This window comes from Alexandromys fortis, unplaced genomic scaffold, assembly GCF_014885135.2.
Source record: "Alexandromys fortis isolate MF-2015 unplaced genomic scaffold, M_Fortis_MF-2015_v1.1 scaffold_2_26212498_36691700, whole genome shotgun sequence".
Lineage (NCBI taxonomy): Eukaryota > Metazoa > Chordata > Mammalia > Rodentia > Cricetidae > Alexandromys > Alexandromys fortis.
Window position 1 is genome coordinate 1,493,266 of NW_026067931.1, and position 23,201 is coordinate 1,516,466.

The following is a 23,201-nucleotide window of genomic DNA, read 5'->3' on the forward strand; positions in this document are numbered from 1 at the left end:
TGAGTTCAAGAGTGTCCAAGCAAAGCATCTTATAGATTAATATTCTATATATTTTACATTCTGTAGTTCTCAAATGTGATTTTTAGCAATTCATGCCATGTATTATAATTGTTTAGTATGTTAAAATATACACTGAAAATTGTAGATGAAACTTATAGGAAGGAATAATTTATAGGTACAAATTAATCCTGGAAACTGATAAATAATAATGAATATAATCATAGTTTACTGCAATTACACAAACTTTATATTTATATATTTTAACAAAATCGTATGGTACTACAGAGCTCATATCATTGTGATGGTATCTCTGTTAAAATCTGTATACTTTTGGAAAATCCTTTTAATAATATCAATTTAGTTACTATAAAAAATTAATGATTATCTAGATATTGGGCTATATGTCTGTAATACTTGAGGATATTGCATCAGTCCAAATACCAGCCTGATATCCGTAAGAAAACAAGTTAAAATGTTTAGAATATCTACATATAATACACGTATATTAGCTTTTAGTGTATAAATAATGGAAAAATATTCTTCAGGATGTTAGAACATATGTTTAAATTAATATTTATCAATTCACAATATGTATACTTAACCAGAACTATAAATAGACAAAAATTTAGCTACTTTAATTTCCCAGCTATATGAGGCAAATAAAACCCTTATGTGTATAAGTACATGTATATTTGCATATGTGTGTAGCATATACACATACATATATACATACACACCACACACATACACACACATATGTGTGTATACATACATATACATATATATATGTGAATATATGATTTGGGGGTCAGAGTTAAAACCCAGACTATATATTTTCATCTCCACTCTCAAAATCTTAGAGTATTAAGACTCTCCTCAGCTGACACCCTTGAAGTTGACATCGTCTTGTGACTGAGTAGATAGCAGCAAGAAATTCAATTACGGCAAGTCAGCTCTGTCATTGCACCTGTCGGCTTGCACGGAAAATGATTTGTAAATTGGGCTTTATCTTTCCCATCCCATAAATCTGCTGTCCATAATTGACACTTGTCAACACAGATGAATGGTGGGAGAAAGAAAACAGAAAGTAAATGAGTAGCCCACCTGGGAAAACGATGTCTTGCTGCCCGTGGGAGTCATTTACAAACAGCAGTACCCAGAGACCAGAGAGTGCCTCCACAAGCAGGTGGCAAGCATTTTCCTCGTCAGAAACGCAGTCCAGGACTGAATCATAATGAAGACAAGATGCGGTAATGACAATGAACACACAGCATTTTCAGAGGATCCAAACATTGCTTCCAAGGAAAGGGGGCTTGTGGATGCTAAGCGCTGCTGCATATTCCTGAGCACTGGGTTGCTGTTTGACCTGTCAGCATGCATACGTGAAGCAAGCATTTTGGATGCCTGGGGAGTTGATATTGTCACTTGTTACACAATTCAGCATCAGCTCAAAGTTGTTTGATACCAGTGTTGACAGATTGTTTTTTTAAAAGACATAAAAACGATGATATGTTCCTTCAAATGTCAAAGAAGCAGGGTTTCCTAAAGATGATCTTCAGAGCAAGAACAAACCACAGAAACATGACAGAGAAACCTTTAGGTTTCATTTGCCTAAATAACTTATTTAACTTCACATCTTCTTCTAATGTTTATCTGAAATGTTCAAGCATTCTATTTTAAAAGAACTGAAAATATCTCAGAAAGTTTTAATAATCTGGGTACTAAAAAACCTTATGATTCTGAAACATGTCATTTTTAAGTCATCACCAGAATGGTAATCATTTAAAATAAAATATAAGTGCATAAACTTAAATAACAACAGAATGAGTAATTTGAAAGTGAAATTAGCAAGCTGAATTAGGGTTTCAAATCCTTAGCTACCCAACATAATTTTACAATCTCTTCTACACGATACCCAACTTCACAAGAATTCAAGTCTCTAAGTGCACCTTTTTGTATTTTAAAAGGTTCAATTTAGTATAAAAACAATTTTTCAATTCCCATGAGTAATACATCTCAATATCACTGTAATTTTTATAATTTATAAATATCTAACTTGAAGTCTAACATCTTTCTTACCCTCTTGCTTCTAACGATCAGCATGAATATAAATTTGCATCTCCTCCAGACTAAGAGCCAAGTGTTAGGAATGGAGCACCATAGGGAGGTTTTCTGATTTTTTACACCCTCTTCAGGACTCCCTTCCCCTTTACTTGTGGCTCAGTGGAGTCTTTGTTGATCTAGCTACTGTTTGCAGAATCTAAGCATGGTTATATTTATGATATGTTACAGGATTTGGGCTAAGAACTTAAGCCGCTTCTCTATGGGGTTGTTGTGGCATAGCTGGTGTACAGATGCTGTAATGACACCCAGGACTTTCTTGGAGAGCGATAAAACAATATATATTAACAGTATGATGCAGAGGTCAGCTGTCAGGGTCAGCCTCTCTTGAACTTTGAATCCTCATCACTCTACTTCCCAAGTGTTCCAAATTCTCATGGCTCTTACTGCAATTCCTGAATTAGTTAGAGCACTAAAAACCATCCAAGCAACGAAGCATTTGAACTAGAAGTCTCTTAATTTTAGAAGTCCTTACATTAAATTATAGTATAAAAACATGCTATTCCAAATAAATTCTTAATAAGTACCAACCACAGAAAATATGACTTTCATTTTTCATTGATATGAGCAGTTTTCTAAATAAAGTATGTTACACTATTGCTTTTGTTTGCCTTCTGTGACACGTTAAAACAAAAATGAGAGATGTTTTCATAAGTATTACAGGATTTCACAGAGAGGGGTACCACTGGAAAATATTTATGGCTGGACAGAATGGAATATATACTCATTAGAAAGAGCAATTGAGCATGTGCTGGTCAGCAACTGAGCAGATTAAGTGCACATCTGCAGAGTGATATTTGCAACATCAGTTATCGGGATCTTTCAGGACTGTAGCTATGATGTGCCATTGTGGGTTTGTGTTTTTCTTTTTCCAGTAATAAGGAAATAAAGATCAGATCTATGATACGAATTGCCTAAACTCTCATGTTATTTTGTGCTGAACGTTTAGTTTTAAAATGCAAGGACATTGATCATCTTGAGGAGCCCAGCCACCAATGGAACCAAGTGAGTGGGGTCTTGTATGTGTGTATGAAATGTACTCACATAGCTTCACATCCAGGAAACAGATGCCGCCAACGCTTGGTGATAGCTTATGAATAGTCTACCAATTTAAGGGAAAGTATCTCTAAAATGGGATGGTTAAAATGAACACTAAAAAGTAAAAACAAGGACTTGTTTCTATCCACAGTAACTATCCAGTGGGACTGAAGACTGTAAATTTGCCTTCAAGTCCTGGATTTACAGAACCAGTCTGGTTCTGTCCTACCTAAAGAGTCTCAGGCAATCCTGTTGCTTCCATAGGATGAAAATTTGAAATTAAGAGTACTGGAGGGAGGTTGCCAAGTAAAGTGCGTATTCCCCTGTTCTATAATGGTGGCAGACAGGGCTAGCTTCCTTCATGCTAGTCTTTTCTCATTTACACCCCTCCTGGCATTGGGGAGCAGTACACTCAGCATGGTGCTAAAAATATTTTGAACAGCCTGTTGGATAAAAAAAATGAACAATACAGCCTAGATATAGTGAGGAGGGCCATGATCTTGCCTCAAAGCAATATGCTAGACTTTGTTGACTCCTCAAGGGAACCCCTATCCTCTATGAGGAGTGGATGGGGAGAGGGATAAATTTAAAATAATTTTAAAAAAAGATAGAAAAAAATGAGCAATAAACAGATTTTGAAAGTCAGCTGAAAACATTGGCTTTGAGGTCTTGAGTACCAAGTACTGCACATTGCCTTTTTCTCTGTGGAAGTAGCATGTATGTTATGGCTACTACTAGAAGCCATATTACAACTGCAAGAGAAAAGTAATAAAAACTTTATTTATGGCATTGTTCTGTTATCAGATACATTGACCCTTACATTCTAATACATTCGAATGAGAGAACCCAAACCTTCAGCTACAGTTTATTTGGGTTTTCTACAGGCAAGTGAATTCTACAACAGAAAAAGGCACATGTTTTAAACAGAGGACCAGTTGATAAGTATGCTAGATCCAGTTAATAAGTAGACCAGATTTTTGTGGCTCCTCAGTGCCATGTGTTAAGACAATGGCATTAGAGACAAGATGTGCAAAGGACATAGACAGTAGGCCAGAGAGGAGGAATTAGGGAGGAGGCTTTACTGAAGGGAAACCAGTGAGAAGGAGCCAATGAGGAGGCTCCACTGAGGAGCAACTGGAGAGATACAAATTCCTCTTTGGTACATCTGTGTCCACTAATAGTCACTAGGTTTGGTTCATTGTGTCTGCTTATTTGTTTGACATAACTACTAGTAATTTTAAGACACATAGTTTTCAGCCAGGTGGTAGTGGTGCATGTCTTTAATCCCAGTAATTGAGAGGCAGATGCAGGTGGATCTTGCTTGAATTCAAGACATGCCTGGTCTACAGAGCCGTCCCAGGCTAGCCAGGGCTACACAAAGATACCCTGTCTCAAAAAAAAAAAAAAAAAAAAAAAAAAAAAGACCTGCATTTTCAGCATCATTTTGCTCATTTTGGTTTAAGCATGATAATTTAACAGTAGATCAAATAGTTTGTCAGCTATAAAAGCAATGTGCTATTGAAGTTATTATTTACTTAGGGAAGATCAGTTCAAGCTAAAAACAATTAATGATAAATTAATTTTTGAAACAAAACTTATTCAAAATTGATAACTTCCCCTACCTATACCTATTTATTTTTAGTTGTATTTTTTTTTCAGGTGTGTAAAAGTGATATTAAACAGACAATCTGGAAATCTGTATTAATCTCTTTGAAACTAAAATATTATATAAAAAATGAATGCCACATCACAGTGTTTGGTTCATGTGGGTAAGGAAGTCTAAGATAGTTTTCGCTCATAACTTTCTCAGCATCACCACAGCTTTCAAGTCCAACTCTGAAGTGAAGCAGAACATGTTTACCGAACTGTCAGAAATCAAGGGTTTATTTTGCACTCAATTTTCATTCTAAAGTTTCAAATCTAGACTCCTATTAAGAACTTGCTACTGAGCAGTATGAGTTTGGCAAGTTTATATTTTTAAAAAACACTGCAGTGGTTGAGATGCAATTTGCCTTTTTAATTGACATAGAGGTGGTGAGGCTTTATCTCACCTGGAATCCCTTGACATTCTTTTCCTCCCTTCTTCCTTTAGTCCTGTTTCTTCTTCTTTCTCAGCATCATCTCCAGATTAAGTAATCAGCATATACTAGGATGTGAAATTAAAATCAGATCGGTACTGTGAGAATTTTGAAATAAAGTAAACTGGTAAGCAGAAGTGAACAGTACTGAGATGTTATATTTATTATTAATATATAATCCTCTACCATTTATAAAGCTTGCTTTCAAGTCAAAGAAAACATCTATACTGAGAGGGTTATTCTGGGATGTAAGGTAATCATTATCAGTGTAGGTATATAATTGTGTAGGGTCCATTTGTATCATTAAAAAGGGCCTTGTTGGGGAGCATGGCTTTAAATACTTACTGATAAAATTCATTCTGTAAATGTTCTATCTTTAAAGCAAGGCATAGTCGCGTGGTTGGCCCTATAAATAAGGCAGCGTATGGCTACAGATTCACAGAAAGTTAAAAATGGAACCAGGTTTCCTGGCACACCAAGAAAAAAAAAAAGAGTGATTGGAAAATGGCTCAAAAGTTTCCTCAGCATGGAAAAGTGAAATTGCTGGGTCTTCCTTGTCCACACCGTAAATTGTAAGGCATTTTATAGAAGGGTGTGTCTCGTGGTCCTCTCCGCGTTCTAGTAGTTTAATTTTATTTTTACTGTGCAGTATCTTTTTCCAGTGACTTCAAATTTAGGGTTTAGCTTTCTATCTTGCTATTACTCATAAAAGATATTATACATTATATATTTTGGTCATCTATTTGATAAAACTATGAATGTACTACTTTCATATCTAACTTGGTCAGCATTTATCATGAAAGGTGATAGACTCACACCTTAAAATGACCCTGTAGTTTCCTGACCAAACATCAAAGAAATCATTCTCCAAGCCAGCCATGTACCAATTCAGCAGTACATTCATCTACGCATGTGTAAAGGACCAAGGCCAGAATTGGAGTCTAGAGTATCTGATTTTAGAACAGAAGTAATCTGGAACGGGTCCCAGTCATCAGTTATTTTTAATTCAGGAAAAAAATGATAGTTTTTAAAACCACATGCCAGGACTTATTTTCAATATTTATTATTAATACATATGTACATTCCTATTACAATCTTTTTTGTGAATTGTACACTATGTTTTTTTCCCATATTGGATCTCCGAGTCCCAAGCACAGTGCAGTTTGCTTTATTACTCAAGTGCACACAGCAAAGAAGCAGAGGAGCCCATGGCAAAGTCAGCAGGTTATTTCGTAGGCTCCTCCTTCTGCACTCTGCACCAACATTCGAGACACATTAGAAGATCTGAGGAGATAAAATATAAACTCACATGATGTGTGCTTCCTAGCCTTAAAAATATTACATTAGCCGGAGGAGAGGAAAATGATATATTAAGTAGTTGTTACTGAAGCTGCTGACAAGAAAATTATAAGTCCAATCTTTAACCTGGGTTGATATTATCTAACTAAAAGTTGTCTCTAGGTATTATACTTATGATAGCTAATGTAGATGCAGGTTATACTGGTCAAACATGACGTTACAATTTATAAGGCTAAGACTACAATATTTTGTTGTTTGCCTCTTTACTGTTCAAAAAATTGGCTAGCACCTGGCTTACATTTTATTGGCTATTTGCTTTTACATTCCAACTATGTGTGTGTGTGTGTGTGTGTGTGTGTGTGCTTGCTCATTTTGACTTTTTCTTTTTTTATTAAGTTAGGGTTTCTTAATTGAGTGCATGGATGTAGCTCAGTTGATGGAGTGTTTGCCTAGAATGTTTATAGCCCTACATTCATTGCCTAGTACTGCTTAACCTGGACGTGGTGTTGTGCACCTGTGACTCCAGGACTGATGGAGTGGCGAGTTCAAGGTCATTCTTAACTACTTTGGAAGTTTAAGACCTACCTAGGATACAACAGACCCTGTCACAAATAAAAAAAAAAAAGAACATTATTTTCTAGATGTCAGGGAGTAATACTTTGTTAATTATCATCTCTGTAGTTTGTAGAATTCTGTATTTATACTATAATCCCTTGTGGAAAAATAAAATTATATGCTCAAGTTTTGAATGAACAGAGCTCTTAGGAAAAAAAAAATCAATAGGAATGTTATGGTGATCTGCTCTCTGGGCGTTTTACTGTAATAGTGAGGGGTACTTGACCTGTATTCTAGTTCTTTGAAAAGATGCTGCTATTCAAAATGTAATAGAAGATTTAAGTAGCTTTTCTCAGATAGAAAGCATTCAAGGAAGTTGTATAGGAAAATAAATGCCTCTTTCACAGGAAATATTGTAATCAAAAGTTTCTCGTTTGGACTGGTCCCACAGCTGCTTTTAAAATAAGCTCTCAGGAGATTAATATTAATTATAAATGTTTGACTGATGGCTCAGGCTTATTGCTAGTTAGTGCTTTTATTTAAATTAACCCATTTCTATTTATCTAAGTATTGTCACATGATTGATATTACCAGTCAGCTGGCATGTTGTTACTTGGGTGACTAGATGACATTTCCCAGAATCCTCCCTTCTCCTGTATCTCTGATTGGATATCCTACTTGGCTCTATCCTGCCTTTCCATAGGCCAAAGCATCTTTTATTTTTTTATCATCCAATGAAACCAACACATATTCGCAGTGTGCAAAAAGACATCCCACATCAAAATCTTGCTAAGAAAAGGATCAATTAAGTGACACACAAAAAGGGTATTTCTGATATGGTTGGTGTCTGTCTGACAGTAGCTCCTTCTCAGCACTGTCTGGAAACTGCCCTTGAGTAGTCCGTGTGCCTTATAGTAGTGCTCTTGCTCTAGAATGCTTTAAATAGCAATGACTTGTTAGACTTTGTGTTCTTTTACAACAGTGATTCCAAATGACTCTAAGCCTTTGGCTCATCTTTTCTCCAGATGGTAGGGCTGTATCTACAGTTTCCTTCCTGTTAATAGATCACTCGAAAATGTTTTAATCTTTTAGAAAAGGTGTATTGTGACGGCTCAGGCCATTCATTCATTTTATTCTATCACAGAAAGTGGTAGAAAGTGTCCGTGCGTATCAGTGAGGGCAAGGGCGAAGAAACACGGCACCTCCGTGTATGGGCCATACCAGCCGAGAAGAGAATGGCAGGTCTACAGGTGTTAGTTGCCTCAACTCCTGAAATGCTGCAGGAAAGAAACATCAAGATTCAGAAAGTTGTTAAATAATACTGTAAGGATTAAAAAAGCTACACATTTGGGTCTCCTTTGACTGTTTCAGGAAGTATATCAAAGAAAATGCAGAGTGCTCACTTTCAGAGAAACGTCTTTGAAACACAGTGTGTCAGGGAGAGGGTTCCACTTTTACTTTTGTGATTTTAAAGCTGTGTAGTGTGTGTGTGTTTCCTTGTCAGTTTAAAAATTTCAACTTGGTCTAACCAAAGTGCTGACAGGTTGTACCCTGTGTGGCAGATTTCTATTGTTTTTCCATAGCCCTTTTAGCTTTCTCCACACTGGAGCAGAACCTTTGATATAAATCACTTAAAAAGAAGGTGGATATTTTGTCTCATGGTTTCTGGGGTTCCATCCCATTATGATCATCTCTGCTGAATGTGGGCCTGTGGGGTGTCACAGAATTAAAGTGGCTGGAGCATGTGGCAGAGGCTTCTGAACCCATTCCGGACACGAAGCAAACAGAAAAAGACCAGAACCAGGTGTACCCTTTAAGAAAATGTCCCCAGTGCCCTCCTTCATCCAGAAATGCCTCACCCTGTGAAGTTCCCCAACCTCCCAGAACTGAACCACAAACGGTAGCTTGAATTATGTTTCTACTGTCTACTTTCAGGAGATGAAATATCTGCAATTATTAGTCAGGTAGAATCAAAGCTGAGAAGTGGGACTTGAGAGCACTGTAATAGGATGCTTCATGATGCTATACGGCTCTACTTCTTCACAACAAAACAGAAACAGCAATATCAACCTTGTAGCATTATAGTATGGAAAACAGAATTCAAGCTGAAAACATAAGACTCATTATGAATGTGTGTAATATATCAGCAAAGAATTTTCCAAGTTACTGAGGATCAAAGAAAAGTCTATTCTGCATCTGATAAGTGCCAAAGAAATACTGGGTTACACCAGCTAGACCAGCAAAGAATCATTCTTTGTCTTTTAACGTTTTTTTTTTTTAAATCTATCTTTTCTCATTTTACAGACCAATCTCAGTTCCCACTCCCTCCCCTCCTTCCATTCCTTCCACCTTCTCCACCATCCCACTCTGCCATCCACTCCTCAGAGATGGTGAGTCTTCCCATGGAAAGTTATCAAAATCTAACACATTGCTTTGAGTCAGGACCAAGGCCCTCTCCAGTATATCTAGTCTGAACAAAGAGAGTGGGTTCCAAAATGCTAGTACAAGGCGTAGAGATGAATCCTGGTCTCACTGCCAGTGGCCCCATAATCTGCCCCAGCCATACAACTGTTGGCCATATTCATAGGACCTAGTTTGGTGGATCCCTTGCTGTAAGACCGGAATTGGTAGGCGCCCATTAATCAGCTCAGGTAACTGTTTCAGTGGGTGTCCCCATCATGGTCTTGATCCCTTTGCTCATATTCTCACTTCTCCCACTCGACTGGACTTTGAGAACTCAACCCAGTGCTCCACTGTGGAGCCTCTCCTCCCATCTGTTGTTAGATGAAGGTTCTATGGTGGCATTATCATCAAGGCAAGGGCAAGGCCAGTTCAGGCACCTTATCCACTATTGCTTAGGGTCTTAGCTTGGGCCATCCTCGTGGATTCCTGATAATTTCTCTAGTGCCAGGTTTCTAGCTAGCCCCATAATGGCTCCCTCCATCCGTATATCTCTTGTCTTGCTCTCATCTCTGTCCTTCCCCATTTTAACCATTCCATTCCCTGAAGCGCTTCTCCCCCCTGCCCTTCTCCCCTCCTCCTCTTCTGCCCTCCTTTCTCTCCCCAACTCCATGCTCCCAGTTTTCTCAGGAGATCTTCTCTATTTCCTCTTCCTAGAGGAGTCAATATATTTTTTCACGTATAGTTCTCCTTGTTACTTAGCTTCTCTGGGATCGTGAACTATATAGGCTTGTTATTCTTTGCTTCACAGCTAGTATCCACTTAGGTGTGAGTCCATACCATGCTCACCTTTCAGTTGAGGGGCATCTAGGTTGTTCCCAGGTTCTGGCTATTACAAATAGCGTTGCTATGAACATAGTTGAACAAATGTCCTTGTAGTGTGATTGAACATCCATTGGGAAAGAATGGCTTTTAAATGCTGACTGAAAAGCTAGATGACTCCTATCATCTAGGTTAGGGCTCCTTAACCTTTCCCCACTGTTCTGTGAGGCTGTTTCCAAGTTCTTCTGTAAACAGGGCTGTGTGAGGAAGAAGTCTCACTAGAGAAAGTTGCCTGATTTATACCTGCTATTTTCAGAAGTATATATACAGAGGATGTTTTGAAGATTAAACATGACAGAAATGACAAGTTACTTTTTTTTACGAATGGATGTTTGGATAGTCCTTCAGGAGAGCTGGGCAGAATCCTATGTGTCTGGGAGCTCCACCAACAGGGACTGCAACAACACACCACACCGACCCTGATACATTTGACTGAGAGATTTTGCTAAAATGCTTGGACACTTTCTAATTTCACATCTGAACAGTAGTTAACAGCTGTCTAGTGATTCTAGAGACGAAAACTGCATTCCAGTTAATATATTGGCAGACTGTTTTTTTAAGGAAGTGGAGTTCGGTTCAAATGAAGCAGCAGGGATTTTACCAGTTCTGTTTTCTGGTCTATTACACGGTTGAAAAGATGCCATTTTAGCTTCCACATGCACTTGGGGAGGGTTCTACTTAGGATGCTTGGTCAGGTAAATATCATGACCACTTTTTCATGGAACTTCATGTCTTAACGACAGCTCCTGTAAAAAAATATAAACTCATTTCATAATTATTTTTGTTCAACTACTTGGTATATAATGACAGTTTAAAAAAAATTAAAAGGTATCCTTTCCTCCAACTAGATTTTTTTTTAAGGACACACAGGGCGCTCTTGATTGCTTCCAACTCAACTTCCTTTAGTCTTTTTTATGTGCTAAAATATTTTAGTTATTATTTATAATAAACTGTTGACTTTTTCATAGGAAGTTAAAGCTTAATAAAGCCTTGTGTTGACATTTTAAACATGCTTCTACTTGTCCCCCAATCAAATTGCTATATTTCACAATAACACACTGGAACAATACTTACAACAATTACCTTGTAATTGAAATAAATTATATGTATTTTTGCGTATTTTAAGTTGTGAAATCGTAATACTGTTTGGGAATAGTTTGGGGATAACTATAATGAAATATTAAGGTACTAATAATGCATGAGCCTTTTACTTCAAAAGATGCTTACAATCAAGTTCTGTATTGATAATAAATAGTGACAGAGTGTTTAGTGAAGGAAAATTGTGTTATTGCAGAATATGTATTGCACAGTGTTCTAAAGAATCTTCATTTCTACCTTTTGTAGTCATCTAATAGAAATTTACAAATGCCAACATAATTAACAAATATGTATGCGTGCTCATAGGACATTTTATACTCATTGATCCATCTTTTCTCATTGCCTCGCTACAATTACTGATAAATGTTCACTTTGTGCTCTGACATGCAGTTAGAAAATCTGTTTAGATAAAATGATGATTTCTATAAATAAAGTACTTTTAAAAATCTAAAGACAAAACAAAATTCAAGAGCTTCATTAAAATTCTACTATACACATACAAAGCTTCTTCTTTATGTTGAGTAGTGTTTTTCCTGATACAGTATTGTATTTAGGACTTGAGATAAAAATTATCCATATGCCATTTCAACATTGGGTCTCACAGATAATATCATGATATATGCAATCACTCACCTTGTTTATAGAAATAAAAAAAATATTGAAGGTGTATAAACTTTTTTGTCATTGGTGTGATAAGAAATTACCCTCAAACAGAATAACTTTAAACAACATGGAGTCATAATCACAGTTTTGTGAATGAGAATTTTGGGCAATGCATTGTCATTCAGTTCAATCCTTGGCACTAAGTGCATCAGTCTGCTAGCTGATCCAGGCTACCCTGCCTTCTTTTTTTTTCTTTTCCAAGTTCCCTTTCATTTTATTTGATGTTCTTGTTTTTGTAATTTGGGGAGCTTTAGGGAAGAAACGCCCCTAGCCTCATTTAGTTCTTTGGTGCTTCATAAAGGACTGAAATATTCACTTCTCTGCTGTCAGCCAGGGTCAGTGTTTAGTACTAAAGCCAGCCTCCGTATCTTTTGTGTTTCCCATAGGATCCTTCACTAACAGTGTACTGATTCTCCTTTATGATTCGGATCCCCGACCCTGTCTGGAGCATCTTCCCAAGTTAAAGTCTATAGTTTCTTTTTCATCTGCAGTGTTCTCTGTGGGGTCACTGTATCTCCTACACTGTGTTTTCAAATAGTCCCTTTCTACTTCATGCAGGAAAATGTCTATATCTCTGTGTGTGTGCGCGCGTGTGCATGCACAAACACGCACACATACACACACAACATGCTTTACATTTTAGAAAGGAAAAATGAAAAATGGAGGCCTTTGATCTGTTCTGTTATTTAAATATATCTTTGAAGTAGAATCAGAAACTAATATAAAAGATTGTGTATAACAGTATAGAAGCTAGAACTATGTAAAATATCCCTCATTTTAGCTTTATCAATAATTCATCCTGGTTATAAATAATAAGCCCAAAAGCTTCATTTGTGTGTGTGTGTGTGTGTATGTGTGTTGGCGGGGGTGGAACCCAGGACTTTATTCATGCTATGGAAGCATTCAACACAGAGCTGCACCCTCTGTCTTGCAATTTTGCAATGGCTAGGAAGTAAATGATGCTTTCCAACTGTATGATGACAGACGTCCTAGCCAGTTGGCAGGCAGGCCTTGGCCCTACTTGCGACCACCACCCTATACATCCAAATACATTTCTATTCCTTTCATTCAACCGCCATGATCCAAGGTCAGATCTCAGCAGTCACTGCTCTAAAGAGATCTTCTGTGCAGCTCTCAACTGATGAGAAGGGGCCGTCTGACGTGAGCCCCACAGCCGGATCCGAAGCTTCATTTTGCCAAATTAAAACCCAAAATTTACTTTTATGCCTCTTAGTTTACTTTTAATTTCTGGTTTCATAAACTTAACTAACTTTGTGATCATGTTGCTGACATTAACCATTCTCAACCCTGGAAGGAGTGTCTTACTTTCCTAAGATAGTATTTTACCACCACTTCAAATACAGTCGACCGAACCATGTTTAATATGGCTTGGTTTTACATGGCACATTCTATGTACCGCTCATGGCATGGAAGAAATTTCAAAACCCAAGAAATTCATGTCTGTTCATCAAGTTGAAATCACCATATCTGAATATTTCTAAAAATATAGGTGAGAAAAGTCCATGCATGATTCAATAGAAATACTACAGAGGATTATGTTAAGTGATTTCATGATGTCTAATAATTTTCCCAAATATTTTTCATTTCATATTATTGCTTACTTGCTTATTAGCTTCATATCAGTTCCAATTGAATTATATATTGGTTTCATTTTAATAAGTATGGACATTATAAATTAATGCCATACCATGTAATTGGTTGTTAAATGTTCTATAATTTAGCTGCTAGATTTCATTTACAGAAATGAACGATGGGCTATAATTAACTGAGCATTTGGTGTGAGTGGAGTCTTGGTGAAACTGCTACACTGTGATTTTATAAAGTGAGAGAGGTTATGACAAGGTAACCAAAGAGAGCATTGTGTTTTAGCATAAGCACACCTATGCCACTCTTAGCTCCTTTTCTTTGTAAACTGACCTTCTTGAAATTTGTAAAGTTTAGATATATCTGGGTTTATAGATGAGAAACTTTTGGGGTGCATATCTTCTATGCCTAACATATTAAAACTCAGGAAAAATATCATCATTTCTTTTTAAGAAACAAGCCAGAGCCTTGTATTTGAAGGTCCTTTCTCTTCTATAGCTTACTATTCTCAAGGGTCAGTTGGTAATACTTCTTTCTGTCTTTGCCCTCTAAAAGTGTGTGGCTGGATACAATATCAGCATGAGTTTAATAAGCATCAAGTAAGTGCCCCCCAAAGAGCAGTGTGTCCTTATGGGCATAGCTCTCTTGTGCATAGAGGAGAAATATGTTGTGGCACAGTGCACCATTAGAACTACAGGATGAATTTCAAAATATTACATATTTCAAATGCTTTTGGCACCCTTTTTCCCCAAATCCTCAATTACCATAATTATATCCGTGAAAGTTCTTTTACAGTTTCAAATAGTGAGCGTAATTTTAGTGTAACTTTCAAATATCAAGTCCTATTTTACATTAGAGTTTGCTCTATGTAGCAGAAACTAAGTGAGCTGTATTTATAGCCCGCATTTCCACCATAGCTCAGAGAATCCAAGGCTTCCTATCTATTTCATATTTTGAGAAGGCAACTGAGCAGTTCCTCAAAACTACAGTATGCAATGTGTGTTACTTGAAAGTGGCCAGAAGACTCAAATGTGTTAATTCATGTCACCTATTTCTTCTGAATCGTTTTCACAGTGCACATCTAAATAGCATGCCGTAAGCGGAGAGCAACAGCCCGCGTGTGCACGCCACTGTACTGCCCTTTGCAGTATTAACATTCGGGCTGTGCTCTAGACTTTATAGTAAATGAGACTCACAGAAACTGTTAATATAGTGAATGTCACCTTACTGTTGGTTGGAGTTGACACTTCCCAAGGCTATGGAGATCCCTAACATATCTGTCTGTGAGCTGGGCTAAGCAGGGTCTTCATGAGTCTAGAGATCAGTTTGCACAGCTGCTGTGAAGGCATAAAAGTTGCTGAAAATGATTTCCTACTGCAGATCTGCTTCATTGCTAATGTACCACATATGCATTTACCTGTAAGCATAGTACACTGAGAACTTCACCTGAAATTCCCTTCAAAAGAAATCTTGATCTGCCTAGGTTATTCTTTGTTAGTAGTGTGGGAGGCAATGGCATCATGAATCTTCCCTGCCGTTCCTTCAAAACTGCAAAGCAAGGAAGATGTGAAAAATAAGTTTTCTGGACTTTGATACAAGAAAGAACTAAGAAGTAGAAGAAACAAAATAAAGCCAAAGGGATAAACATCTGAAATTTGTTTAAATGGCTTTGGTCCCATATAATTGCTTTTCTGTCAGCGGGATTATTAACAATTTTGGACATCTGAAAATTAAATGAACAGCCTGAAAGTATTTTATGGAATGAGATAGACCATGATACATGAAACATAATGACCCCACTGAAACTCAGCCAAGTCGGTGCGGCTACTCACTTAGGCAGAGTAGCCGACTAGTTAGTCATCACCAAGCAAATTGGACAGAGCAAATTAGCTTACTGAATTCCAAAGCCTTAGCTACAAGAAAGAGGATATGCCACTAATTATAATGCAGGAACTCTACGCATACTATTGTCAGCATAGAAAGAGAAAGCAAGACTTTAGCTTTGAACTGCCCCGCCTGAAGCTCTTAGAGCCTGGGTTACTATGTGTGCTTTACATCTTCCAGACTGTAAAGCCGAGGCTATGTCATGCCCAGCTTGGCATGGGAGAAGCTCAAAGATTTTCATGAATCGTCTCCTAATGAATTGTAAAACTTTTCGCCAAAGTTAATTGGCATTCTTTGGGAATCTATACACTGGGACAGTCGCATATATGCAAGCACATACACAAGTGAAAACAGCATTTTAAAGTGTGTACCCTTTAACTGAAAAGTGTTCATCTATTTCATGAACTTTTTTCTCTACAGTATTTAGATATTTTATTTCTTTTGAAAACTGTATTTCTGTTCTATGTAAAATAAATATTTGGACTCAGTTTATCACTGGAGATTAATCAGAAATCATATTTTCTAGCCTTAATTAGCATTCATTTGCTTAATTGTCATTCTCAGCCCCGTCATTTCCATTTTTCACCAACTCGAACAATGCTATCTTCTGCTGTTTGCACTTTAATTTAAATTTCTATTAAGGTTTATGAGCAGTAATAAGGTCCTGTTTGAATATTCATTAGCTTTTGAATTGTGAGCTATGAAAAGGTGCTTTCTTTTACCTTTAATGAAACTGGCACAGCATGGGACCGATCAGTTGTGACACTGGATGTGAGGCACCCAGTGAATTTCCCTCATTGTTTACTGACACCTCTTGTCCAAACAGCTCCCTCGCAAGTGAGTGGAGTAATGAAGGAGCGGGTGCTGCAGCGGAGTGTGGAGCTTTCCTGGCAGGAACCAGAGCATCCCAATGGAGTCATCACCGAATATGAGATCAAGTATTACGAGAAAGTAAGTGGGAGAGAACTGCGGTGTGAACGGCACCCGATGCCATCCCTGGCACTGCCCGCTACTGCTGGTCATTTCACTACTATGTGGGGCCATTCCAGAATTCATGTTTACCATTGGCTGTGCTTAATACCCACCCCCACCACCTCTGCTTCACGATGACAATCAAGATCTCTTTATAGTAGCTTCCTGTGTCATACGAGTGAGAGTATTGGTAGTATATTTTTTTCAGTTTTTTAATATGATAGTTAGATATAGGATGCTTTAATGGCACAGAAGCTAATCAATCCAATATATTTTGAAAAGTGTTCCTTTCAGTGTATTTGTGCGTGTAATGACACTTTAAATTAAGGTTTTCATAGGATCGATGTCTTCAAATACTGTCATCATAGCTAATGATATTTTGTATAACATGTTTATAATGTCTTTCAGCACGAAAATTAGGAAGATGCTATTTCAGTTTTTAAATTCTCTCTGAAAGTTATAGCATTCGTACAAGATGGTTACATTGCATGCCTCTTTTTCCTATGGAAAGTACTCTCTAAAACTCATGTATTGATCCTAGTCTCTCCTTAGAATGACCAATTATTATTGATAAGAAATATCTGTCTATATAAATATGTTCAGCAGTTGCTTATTTAGAGAGGAAACAAAATATGAGGTCTATTCACAAACAGTTCTCTGAGTCCCACCACACACACACACACACACACACACACACACACAAACACACACACACAAATCTCTCAAAATTTAAAACACTGAACCTACCAATATTTGGTATTATGACTCTAATTGTAATAAATCATACTTTATCAATTTAACTGAGTTAGGTGAATGCTCCAATACTTAGAACTACTTCACTATTTAGACATGATTATGAAAATAAAGTCCTAAGATTTTGGCAAAATTTGGGACTGAGTTGACTTCATTGAAATCTGTATAATTCATTGGCAAACCCCTCCTTCCCCAGTGAGGAGAAACAAAGACATCTTAAAATAGATGTCAGTGTTCACATTTGAAATAATTTGCCTTACTATTTTCATTCAGATTCATTTTCTTCTTGGCCTCAGTTGCATTTTTATGCCTCAGCTTTGTGCCGAAAATACATTTCTTTTCCAATCAAATGTGCTTAACGGGGATCATTGTTTTTAACGCTGCTTTTGTAATATCTGTTTCCGCTGTAATCCCTAATTGTTATGGCCCTTCTAGAAATTGGCAGATTTTAAAGTCAATAAAGCGCATTTTGCAGTACAAGGTGGCAGAGTTTCTCACAGGAAATTCACAATCTTTTGCAAATCTTTACTGGGAAATAACTGCATTCAAATTGCTGGGCTTTATTTGCATGACAGAAAGAGAATGCATTTACAGCCGGTAACATGTAAAATAGGCAGTTATTGGAATGTAGTACCGGAGCAGTGAGCTTTGCAGTGTGAAGACACAAGATCTGTGTTTGTTGCTCACTGACTATGAGTTCTTTCTAGTTCTGTTCAGGCTATACATCAGGTACCTATGATTACATCTATAATACCCACGATAATTTTTATAAATGATTATAGTGATTGCTGTCATGAATCAACCCCAAGTCTTTATTTCCACTTTTAGAAGCATTAGTGTAAAGGTAAATAAATCAAGGTGATATTCTCAGTATTCAGTAGATAATTCTGACACTGGTACTTGCAGAAGAAAACCAAAAACTACTCCCAAATTTGTAGTTAAACAAGTATAACTTTTTCAACTTGTGTTCATAAATGGATTAAGAAAGTCATGTCAATAAAAACTTATGGATTATACTTTTAAATATCATTTGATGAGTTTTTATGTGCCTGAAATTTCATATTTAATTAATTCTTAAGCTTATCCCACATATATGTAAAATTCCGCATATAATATATATATATATAATATGCCTAACATTTGTGAAATTTTACAAAATGGAAAAAATATAAGCTATTGCTTTAATGAATTTTGCAAGCCTTAGTATTTATATTTGAAAAGTAAGTAAAGTTAAATTTAAAATAATGTCAAACCACAACCATAACTCACATATTTTACTCTCAGGCTGTAAGTTGTAATTAGAAATTAGTTTTCTTCCTTTTCTACTGAATGTAACTGATGTATCAGTGTGGTTGCAATATTTAGCTGAATTTCTTGATTTAGTAGCATGCTTGATTTTTGGCACATAAATTTTGTTTACTCAGAAAGTAGTTCCAAGAACCATGCAGCTACGTGAAGTTCTCTACTAAATTAGACATTGATCAGATGTACTTGTATTTTGGTTAATAGAGAAATGTGACTAAAAAGTTGTAGACACTGTTTCCTGTCCCAACACAGCCAAAGCCCAAACAGTGTGATCATTTTAAAGAAGTTATTTCTTTTAGAAATGTATACACCAAAGGCATGTTTTTCATTGCATTTTATGTGATCTTAGATACAGTTAGTATTACAGTATTGCAGGAGGTAGAATGTAGGGCCAATTAAACAATAGCAATACAGGAAATCAAAATTAATTACCAGAATCAACTATCGAATCAATTTGCCCTGTAAATATCATTGCAGGATCAAAGAGAAAGGACCTACTCAACACTGAAAACCAAGTCCACCTCAGCCTCCATTAATAATCTGAAGCCGGGAACAGTGTATGTTTTTCAGATCCGAGCTTTCACTGCTGCAGGTTATGGAAATTACAGCCCCAGACTTGATGTTGCCACACTAGAGGAAGCTACAGGTAAAATGTTTGAAGGTAATTACCATCTTTGGTTCAGATTCTTCAATTTATAACTGTCATTTGGCTTTTTTGTTTTTGTTTTTGTTTTGTCTTTTTTACTATTGAGGGTAGTGATTTTACATAAAAAATAATTTTTATACCTATAAATGGATATATATATGAATATAAGTGTTCCATTATAAAGGTCATTCAGGAAAATAATTACTAAATATTCTCTTTATATCTAAACTTTATGATATCGGTCTTTTAAATGCATACTGTATTAATATATTAAAAGTGAAATCAGAAACGCATGTTGGTCGTTCAGTCTGGTGTTGACACAGTTTTTTGTAGAACTCAGAGTATTCTAACTCAAATTATGTGCATCTAATAGATTTCTGTAAAGAAATCTAAAGGGTAACTGGGTGGATAATAGTTATGCTATTCATGATTTTAAGTTAACCAAAGCTCTGTGCTACTACCATTGCGGATTCAGAAAGAACCCTGAACTGCATTTCTTTTATTTTGACTTTTCTCCCCTGCCCCCTGCTTTGTTCTGAATTGGTTCAGTTTTGCCAGAGAATCTTAAATACATATGAAATATAAATGAACTTCCTGGAACTCACGACTCAGCCTGAAAATAGAACATAATCAATATGTTTTAAGCCCTTTTAACAAGTGTTTATATTTTGCAATGTAAAATAAATTTGTATTTAAAATATATGACTGTGTTGAATATAACATACATATAGTTACATCATGAGATTTCTTTCCTCACAGACTGTGCTCAGGGCACAGTGAATTCTGCTTCTGGTCACTCTTCAGCTGGCCTAAGACCTCAGAATATTTCCACATTTGAGAGCTTTTGATTCCTCCTGATGGGACTGCTGGGACACAACATTTACCCAGTAGCTTTTTTTCTGTTTTCGGTTGACATTCTAGTAGTGTTCACATAAGATTTTAAATAAAAGTGATTAGAGATGCATTATATTACTTTCTTTTTTCACTTTTCAAAAGTATTTAAAGTAATGAAGCTTTGATCAGAACTATTTTGACTTCAGAAAAGCCTTATAGTTCTTTTAAGTGCTAGACTAAATTGACAAATATTCTTGGCATTAACTGAAGTTTGGTCAATTTGTTAGCTAAAATCTTTTTTTAAAAAATACTGTTATCTTTTTAAGTGAACAACAAAAATACATATGAAATAAATCTGAAATTTCCATTATTTGCTTAGAATTGTACATGTAAAATATGAGTTGAAAAATGTTGCCACAAGGTGCTAAATGGGATGAATGCCCTTCTTTTATCAATATTATTAATTGTGAAATATGTAAGACAAAAGATAAGGATATCTATGTTTAACAGCTCCCAAGAAGCTACTAAAGCAATTGAAGTAGGTATTTCAACACTGAATCCAAAAAGTGGTTTAGTATTGAGGTGTATCTCCATAGTTACCAACTGGCGACATTTTCCTAACTTCACCCCATACTTTTTAACGCAATGAAACACTTCAAGGTTTGTTATATAGTCTTTAGTTTTGAAAACTTTAAAAACGAATCTCTGTTCCGTTCTGACGTTGTAAACATGGACAAACCCTTTATTTATTGGATTTGAATGTTCATAAATATTTTCACTATTCCAAAAGGAAGTAGAGTTCAAAACTAAGGTGAAGTGTCAGATCCTGAGCGGTCACATGAAATTAATGTTGAAATGGTATTTTATATTGGAAACCACATTGTAATTATTATTATTAGACTATCTTCTACTTAGATGTAAAATTAATGAAAGAATCAGTCATATATTTTTAAATTTATTTAACCATTGACTTGCCAATGCCTACTGTAGTGGTTAGTGCATAGAAAGCACTCAATGAATAAGAAATGACTCGGTCACAGCAACATAGGCTAGGTTATCAGAATAATGAACGAAATGACTAGAGCATCCCAACACCATCTAGGTTATCAGGACAAATCAGATACAGGTGTTAGAAGTCTGGAGTCTTACCTTGTGATATCCGTATGTGTGGTTCTGAGTGCACTCCTCTTTCTCTAAATGCTGGGATAGTAGTACCCAAATTAAATTTATACACACTAAGTATTATGGATAGTGCATAGTTTGAGAAGTTTCTAATTGTCTTATTATGTAACTAAACTATTCTCAACAATTTTCTCCCAGAAACATTTTTTTTTTACTCTTCAGAATATTGAAAACCCATCAGAGGTTTTCTTTATGATAAAACACATATTACTAGTCTCCCCTCGTTTAGCCATTAGCGTGATGCCATTAGGTCTTGGAGCTTCTGGAAAACTTGATACTGCATTTATAAAGAAGTGAAACTGTAAAGAGAAAAAAATATGTTTGTAATATGAGTCAATAATATTGGTCGTCCTGATTCCCTGGAAAGCTCTTGAGGACTCCTAGGGATGCCTAAACTTCTCCCTTTGAGATCTGCAGACTCAGCACGCGTGATGCTCTAAGAACTAGGTACACACGGAGATGTGTCCTCAGTCTAAGCTTAGGCAAAACGTGTGCCAACTTCATGAATTCTGGCCATATGGTTAACTATGGAAGATTACAAGATGCAGCATTACCACCCAAGAAATGGTGATGTAACTATGCTCAGAAGCGAGGCAGGAGGGAAGATTGTCCCTAGAAGAGGTCCCTTAGGCACTGTAAACAGAAATTAGCAGACTATCCCATATCACCTGCATTCCCAACTCCGCTTCTGCTTAGAACACCTACAATCTTTGCAGTTTTTAAAAGTGATCTTCAGGTTATGGCCGCAAGTCGTTACTTCTGAGTTTTTCTCCCCTTGACATAGATGAAAATATTATTAATATAAGTCAACTATTGAAAGCTTAAAGTTTAACATTAAGTACCCACATGTAAATAAACATTCATGAATGTTGATTCACCTTTCATTTGAGCTCAGTGTTTCCACTGGAACACTGGTTTCTGAAGCTAAGGGAAGAATTTCTTGTCAGAGAATTGACCTCTTGGGACTTCTCAGTGCAAAGCATTTCTACCCTTGAGTGTGTAATTGTTTCCTTTCTCATGATAATTACCCCCATTCTGAATCTTCTCTGTATATGTAAAAAGCCAGATACACACACATATACAATAATAATAATAATAATAATTAATGATAATAATAATGAAAATGAAAGTCGTGCTTTCTTAATCATATGTCTACTAGGCTGTAACTCAGACTTAACACTTAAAGGTTATTTACCTTTAAAAAAAAATTTTCCTGAATTCACTTATCTCTAGAGACCAATTGCCAGGTGACAAATTAAGAAGAGTATGCAATACATGTGTTCAGGAACTACCTGACTAGATATCTTTATAGCTTTTCTGTATAATATAGGAGATATCTCCTTAGTATAGGCTACAAAGGTAAGGAAAAGTTGTCAAAGGAAGAGGACAAGGATAAATTTGACAAAGTCCAGTTTGACTTAGGAGTGGGGACTGCTGGCTGAGGAAAGCTAGTACTGCTTAGGTCAAACTTTATGCTCTAGAGACTCAGTCCCTTGCCACCAGCAAGAAAGATATTTTCCATCATGCCTGGTATTAAAGACTCTAGTTGTTGATTGTTCTAGAAGTAGCTAGACTATATGGATTTGACTTTATATATAATACAACCGAGTAATTTTTGTGTGTACATTTTCATTGTATATCATGTTTACTGATTGAATCTATCCATCTATGCTGGTTATGAAAATATCCCGTGGAGAACATACACCAACCGATATAGAACCGGAAGTGATAAGCTCTTATTTTTTTTTTTGAAGCTTAGGTTTCTTAAATCCCAAACTGCTTAAGAGGACATGACTCATGGACTTATCCATGTAGATATTGTAAAACGTACAACTGAGTTCCTTTAATCATCTTAGAGGAGTTATTAGTATGTAACTGGAAGACTA

General features: G+C 36.3%; 1 protein-coding gene across 5 annotated transcripts in view; it reads left to right on the forward strand.

Moving 5' to 3' along the window:
- Positions 1-23,201, forward strand: part of Epha7 (EPH receptor A7) — a 152,506-nt gene that overhangs the window by 106,748 nt on the left and 22,557 nt on the right. For 3 of the 5 annotated variants that reach the window (XM_050145458.1, XM_050145459.1, XM_050145462.1), the window contains exons 6-7: positions 16,450-16,574; positions 19,131-19,314. In XM_050145458.1, coding sequence (XP_050001415.1) covers positions 16,450-16,574; positions 19,131-19,314 — 309 coding nt within the window. The remainder of the gene's footprint in view (positions 1-16,449; positions 16,575-19,130; positions 19,315-23,201) is intronic. The other 2 variants (XM_050145460.1, XM_050145461.1) reach the window with 1 other exon arrangement.